The sequence below is a fragment of the Armigeres subalbatus genome, chromosome 2 (assembly GCF_024139115.2).
Source record: "Armigeres subalbatus isolate Guangzhou_Male chromosome 2, GZ_Asu_2, whole genome shotgun sequence".
In the NCBI taxonomy this organism is placed as follows: Eukaryota; Metazoa; Arthropoda; class Insecta; order Diptera; family Culicidae; genus Armigeres; species Armigeres subalbatus.
The window spans coordinates 456613238-456620667 of record NC_085140.1 but is presented as its reverse complement, the minus strand read 5'-3'; the positions used below and the strand labels follow the sequence as shown (position 1 = coordinate 456620667).

General features: G+C 41.1%; 1 protein-coding gene across 1 annotated transcript; it reads left to right on the top strand.

The window, feature by feature from the left end:
* Nucleotides 1–3185: 3185 nt before the first annotated feature.
* LOC134210492 (transcriptional regulator ATRX homolog) lies at nucleotides 3186–4151 on the top strand. The gene has a single exon (XM_062686536.1). It carries the CDS (start codon nucleotides 3186–3188, stop codon nucleotides 4149–4151), a length of 966 nt encoding a protein of 321 aa, XP_062542520.1.
* The last annotated feature ends 3279 nt before the right edge of the window (nucleotides 4152–7430 follow it).

Here is a 7430-nt window from a genome sequence, read left to right as displayed (position 1 = left end):
TATAGAAGCTGGTGAATCTACTGAAAGTCGACCTTTGCCTAATTCTTTTCTAAAGTTTTGCTTCACAACATCATGTTTGAGGGGCGAAGGATCAACTGTAGCACTTCGCTGATTAAACCTCCGGCTTTGATTTGGTTGAGTGTGCATAGCTGAGCGATTCGCCACAATGCTGCAAAGCAAAATCTTATGGTCAGTGGATATTACGTTTGGTGTTGTACACTGAAGCCGCTTCAAAAATAATCTGGATCTGACGTGAGTCAGAATGTGGTCAACCTAAGTTTTAGTCCGGCCATTTGTCCATGTCCACTTAAATCCAGAATTCGCCACCGCCTGAGTACTCCGGGCTGCGAAATGGTGAGTTGACATCCGGGAAGGGGCGCCTAATATAGCTCTGGACCTCCCAAGTTCCAATACTCACGCTTCCATGGGTCTTCCAATGACAATTGACCGCCAGCTAAGGATTGCGTACTTAGCTGGTAGTGCAGCCTGGGCCCTGTTGTCCTTCTGACATCAGCTAGCGTGAGAGGGTGCGCCCTGTGGGGTCTGCCTAGGATGTGGTGGAGGTTCGACAGTTCGACATTCGAATGTTGAACTTCTATAAAAAGCTGCATGTGTCCCCAAGCAGGCCCTATCAAAGCGACCGTGTGCCGCTCAAAGCGCACTAGCCTAGTCCTGGTGTTGGGTGGGACTTTAAACAAATTTGACCCGACTGATCGAGCGTCTGTCCACCAATGAGGTGCGGCTCCAACAACGTCTGTTCTGGCATCCAGTATGAAATGCTATTCCCCGGAAGCTATACCTAAGATGGCAGCCCCATCCCGGTGGATAGGGAACCTTGGGCCAACAACCTACTGCTCCCGAAACATCAATTTGTTCGAGAATCCGATAATGAAAGAATACGGACTGATTTTACGGCGACGACTCTTAGCGCGAAACAACGGACACGAATAGGAACATGGAACATTTTAACCCTACACAGCAAATAGTTTTGAAAATTCAACGACGTGTAAAATTGCAGATGATCCCATCAAACGAATTAACATTCGATATTCAATTAATTTTGACTGAATTTTACAAGCTAGCACAGTTTAAGTTTATTTAGATTTGGAAGAACAGCAAAATCGATTGAATTTTACGTTTATATACATGCTCCAAATATGTGCATTAAAATCATTTAAAATCACAACATATTTTTATCTGTGTAGCCCAGCAGGGTAAATTGGCACAACTTGCCAATGAGGCACGCCGCATGAAGCTTGAGATCCTGGGACTGAGTGAAGTCCGTTGACCAAACTTTGAAGAACACAGAATGCCGTCGGAACAAGTTCTGCTATACTCTGGTTTACGAGGTGAACACGCTCCCCGGCATCGCGGAGTTGGCTTCTTACTAAGCGCTCAGGCACACTCTGCGCTTATGAAGTGGGCACCTATAAGTGAAAGGATAATCGTTGCCAGATTTAGAACACGGGTCCGGAACCTTACTATAATCCAATGTTATGCGATAACCGATGCTGCCGATCTGCAAGATGAAGAGAACTTCTACAGTCAACTCAATGCCGTCGTAGATACAATTCCGAAGGGTGATATCAAGATCTGTTTGGGCGACTTCAATGCGAAGATCGGATCCGACAACTCGAACCATGAGCGCATTATGGGACGCCATGGTCTCGGAGAAATGAGCGAAAACGGAAAGCTGTTCGCAGAATTTTGTGGTAATAACGACATGGTGATCGGGGGATCGCTCTTCCCTCATCGACCAGTTCACAAGGTCACGTGAGTCTCCCGTGACGCCTTTACAGAAAATCAAATCGACCACATCTGCATCAGCCGTAAATGGAAACGGAGCCTTCTTGATGTACGGAATAAACGTAGTGCCGATATCGCGTCTGGTCATCACCTCCTTATCGGCGAAATACGCCTGCGCATTGCGCGGATTCGTCGGCAGGAGGAAAGAGCTGGACGACGATTCAACACACGCCGACTGAAAGATGCCACGGTGAAACGGTCCTTCGTTGAAGAACTGCAGACGCGTGCTGCAGATATTCCGGAAGGTGGCAGCGTGGAAGACCAATGGACCGCCATCAAGAATGCCTTCATCGCCACGAGCGAGAACAATCTGGGGAACTACGCACCCAGAGAAAACAATGAGACCTGGAGGAAGATAGAGGAGCGAAGAGAAACCAAAGCCGCGATAGAGCGATCGAAAACCAGAGGAGCCAAAGTCTTAGCCCGTCAACGATACGCGGCTCTTGAAAAGGAAGTAAAACGCTCATGTCGACGGGACAAGCGAGCGTGGGCAGACTCTCTGGCCGACGAAGGAGAGAGAGCCGCCGCAACCGGGGACATTCGCCTCCTCTACGATATCTCACGACGCTTAAGCGGGACGAAGATGAAAGCAACGATGCCTGTGAAAGACGCGAATGATCAGTTATTGACCGACCCAACTGACCAGCTGAAACGCTGGTTCGAGCACTTCGAACAATTTTTTCAAGTGCCAGCCACATCACCACCTCGGCATGATCTGCCTAGGATACGACGTATAACACACGTCAATACCGAAGCTCCTTCACTGCTAGAGATTCAAACAGCCATCCAAAGCATGAAATCGAATAAAGCCCCAGGGCTCGATCGCATATCAGCCGAGATGCTCAAAGCTGACCCCATGACATCCGCTCAACTACTGCATCGTTTATTTCGTAATATCTGGGACACCACAACTTTCCCGGTCGACTGGATGCAAGGTATCTTAGTGAAGGTGCCCAAAAAGGGTGACCTGACTGTATGCGATAACTGGCGAGGCATTATGTTGCTGTGTACCGTTCTCAAAGTTCTGTGCAAAATTATCCTAGCCCGGATTCAGGAGAAGATCGATGCGACTCTCCGGCGGCAGCAAGCCGGATTCCGTGCCGGAAGATCCTGTGTGAACCATATTGTCACGCTCCGCATCATTCTGGAGCAGGTCAACGAATTCCAAGAGTCCCTTTACTTGGTATTCATTGACTACGAAAAAGCTTTCGACCGTCTCAATCACGAGAATATGTGGGGCGCCCTGAGACGCAAGGGAGTTCCTGAGAAAATCATCGGACTATTGCCTTTAATAACCATCGGCATTGTGAAAAAATACTCGGCGGCGTGGTAAATATCCATACGGCGGCGGCGGCCGCTGCGCACAGGTCTTAGATAAGATGTTCCACCTGAACCCAACGCCTCAAGTTTGGCTTGATCGTAGTTGGCTGAATTCTAAAAAGACTAAAAAGACTAAAAAGACTAAAAAGACTAAAAAGACTAAAAAGACTAAAAAGACTAAAAAGACTAAAAAGACTAAAAAGACTAAAAAGACTAAAAAGACTAAAAAGACTAAAAAGACTAAAAAGACTAAAAAGACTAAAAAGACTAAAGAGACTAAAAAGACTAAAAGACTAAAAAAGACTAAAAAGAGTAAAAAGAGTAAAAAGACTAAAAAGACTAAAAAGAGTAAAAAGACTAAAAAGACTAAAAAGACTAAAAAGACTAAAAAGACTAAAAAGACTAAAAAGACTAAAAAGACTAAAAAGACTAAAAAGACTAAAAAGACTAAAAAGACTAAAAAGACTAAAAAGACTAAAAAGACTAAAAAGACTAAAAAGACTAAAAAGACTAAAAAGACTAAAAAGACTAAAAAGACTAAAAAGACTAAAAAGACTAAAAAGACTAAAAAGACTAAAAAGACTAAAAAGACTAAAAAGACTAAAAAGACTAAAAAGACTAAAAAGACTAAAAAGACTAAAAAGACTAAAAAGACTAAAAAGACTAAAAAGACTAAAAAGACTAAAAAGACTAAAAAGACTAAAAAGACTAAAAAGACTAAAAAGACTAAAAAGACTAAAAAGACTAAAAAGACTAAAAAGACTAAAAAGACTAAAAAGACTAAAAAGACTAAAAAGACTAAAAAGACTAAAAAGACTAAAAAGACTAAAAAGACTAAAAAGACTAAAAAGACTAAAAAGACTAAAAAGACTAAAAAGACTAAAAAGACTAAAAAGACTAAAGAGACTAAAAAGACTAAAAAGACTAAAATGACTAAAAATACTAAAAAGCCTAGAAAGACTAAAAAGACTAGAAAGACTAGAAAGACTAGAAAGACTAAAAACTTGAAATACTTAAGAGACTAAAAAGCCTAAATGGACTAAGAATACAACACAAGTGCCATGCGATTATGGTTGAGACATTGTGTACGTCAAAAACAGCGTTATTTTTATTGTTTTAAAACTAACCTCAATAAAGTGCACGTTGATCATTTGTTCAGGTTTGGAGTACGTTTTAAAAAGAAGGCTGTAACTATTTTACAATGCATACTGCAGACTAATAAGCTGCGAGGTGCATTTTCAAATAACTGTATCAAACACAGCTCCCGGGAGGTTGCTGGACGATAGTGCTTAAACAAAAAATCATATTGCAGGAAAAGCACATGCAAAATAAAATAAAACCCCTTCTTTCGTGATTGAATCATCTCTGTTCAATTATTCACCACACGGATATGTGCCTTTTTCTCTCCCTCACATCAGCCATCACTCACAGACATATTATTCGAAGGAAAGCGACAAAGCTGTGATGGCACAGTTCCTGAAATTCTTTTCATCGCACTTCTCTGTGGAAGCCAAAATGGGCCCGTCCAATCCCACACGTGTGAAGTCCGGATCCGAATGCTTTATTATGATTGAATGTCTCACTCCAAGAATGGTTCTCTGCCATCTGGGAGATGTCCGATGAAACAAGAACCAGACCACCCTGAACCTCTCCTCGCCGTTATCATCATGACGAGTCGGAATGAAGCGAACCGAACGATACAAACCAACGAGCAGATCCTACTATCCTTACCTATTGCGATGACGTTCGGTATCCCTGTGGCTTTTCTGTGAAAAGGAGCTTAGTGGTTCGGCTCCCCCTTCTCGTGAATGGGTGTCTGCAGAAAGCTCACTTTTCCTGTGTATACAAAGGCTTGAAGTAATTAAGTCACCAAAATAAGATTTTCCGCTCGCTTGAAGCTGGAAATTAAATAACACTGAAGGAGAAATTTAATATTAAAAAGTTGAACAAATGTTATGTGGGAAATTCAATTTACCGACGTGAAATTCGGTACATGCATGCCGGTTGTGCCGTCGTCGACTGTGCGCTTCGGTGAGGGATAACTTTTACGGTCGTTTAAGCTGCGGTTGAAAACTTGCCTGGAGCCCATTAAGTTTTATTTTATTAAAATCTTGGCAGAAACGAGGCCTAATTCAATTTCGTTCCATGTGAGTTGCTGATTTGTGCATTCGTGGGGATATGTGGGCCGGAGTCTGCTTTTTACAAGAGCGTGTGGAGATGGCAAGTATTGCTGAAGAAGCGAATGTTGTTTGTTTTAGCATATTCTGAAAGTTATTGCAAAGTGGTGCTTGAACTTGACTTAAGTTCAGTTAAGGGTCAATACAAATCTGCAAATTTTTAGAATTTTGCATGATTCAAATATAGAACTAGGTATTCTATTCTGATAAGAAAATTATTTTGAGCTTTTTAGTGGAATGTTTTCACCTGTCATAAGACGAGTTTATACAATCCCATTGAATTCCACCACTTAATTGTATCTTGACAGATACGTATTTCGACCTCAAAAGTAAGGCCGTGGTGGAATTCAATGGGATTGTATAAACTCGTCTTATGACAGGTGATTCTATTCTGATTAGAAACTGAATGTCTTCACTTATTATTAGACCAGTTAGCACTATCCCATTCAATTTCTTCACTTGTTTGTAACTTTCAAGTTCAGTAGTGAATCCGTCATCGGTGTCTTATAAGTAGTGTAAAAATAAAATATGGTATCATTCTTAACGATCGATGTATATATAAGTGTACATAGCTATTTATAAAAATATACAGTCCACAGAATAAGCATTATTCAAAACAACCCCCCACATAAAAACTGAAAGTGACTAGGATCGGACAATCTATGCATAAAATGCTTTTACAATAAGTATCGTTTTATAAACTAACCTAATCTGCAATAATTAATGTTTGTTTTGCTGCGAAACTAATGCGCAAAAAAAAAATGCAGTAATGGAACGAAAAGGCTTGGTTTTGTTATTGATAATTTTCCAAACAACTAAAATCTATAAAAACTAACATGGGACAATTATCCGTAAAAGAGCAGAATATGCATCAGAACAAATCATGTTGATAACATTCTCACAAATAACTTTCTTCCAGATTCATCCCAATCATGCCTATCATAAACGAACAACAGAAAAACAATTAACGAAATGAGTTACTTTGGTTTACGACTTTACGAACGAGCTCATGCAAGGCACACATACTCATCGCCCACCATTTCAGAACAAGCAAACTCAGCATGGATATTGCCCCCGTCCCACACCTCGTCTTTTGTCAGCTCCAGATGAGCAAACCGAAGCTGGTTATGAAACGTCTCCCCCCTCTTTTCCTTAAGTGATTCTTTCATCACAAGGCGGAACCAGCGGCACTTTTAATGGTTAGTGGTTTTCGAGGAAGTGTGTCCAAAGTGAAATTGACCTCCTGCGTCTCTCTGCTTTGGCACCTTCATAATTCTAGCGCTTCTGGAAGTATGGGGTTGCAGTTTTTTGTCGCTTTCGGGAATGAGCTCCTCCGACCACTATTCGGGCGGCTGGCTGGCCGACAACGGCGATGGACCAACCGAAAGGCCGGCAAAATGGACTCTTAAAACAAAACCGCACTTAATTGCTTTGGCGCGCAACTTGTGTCGAATTGCCACAAGAGCAGAATCCATGCACAAAGTTGTTATTCACGGTCATTTGCTTGAGGGTAATTATCCTTGGCTATAAGGTTTTTTGAAGCGCACAACTCCCCACACAATGTGCTGATATTGAGCAAAATCGTTAAAAAAAAAGATTGCATTTCTCCCATTTGTGTGCGTTCTTCTTGTTCTAGTAATTGATTATTCCATGTAACATGAAGACCCCCGCCATCGCAACCATCACCAGTGGGAAATTGCATTTGGGTAAACAATCGGTTTAATGCGTTCTCGGATATGCATAAACCGATCGATCAGGGGCGTGCGCGTGAGAGGGTACATTAATCGAAGCGTTATCAGTATTCCAATATTTGGGATTGAATTATTCACTTGTTAATAAGCTCATGAGACTCGATCGTATTTCAGAACTTACTTACAATTTTACAATTTACAAAAGTTATGACAGATATTAAATGCAGCTGCTGCATTCACTTATTAATATATTTGTACAAATCGATACAAGTAATTTAATTTAAATTTACAAATTAAAAGAACTCAGAAAATTTCAATCTACTGAACATTTTAAAAAAGATAACTGAAGAATATGAGTTTTCAAGAGACACGAAAACCCATGTGAAGTTTCAGAAGTTTCGAACAAAAAATAATAACATTTAAAGGAGAGAGCTGA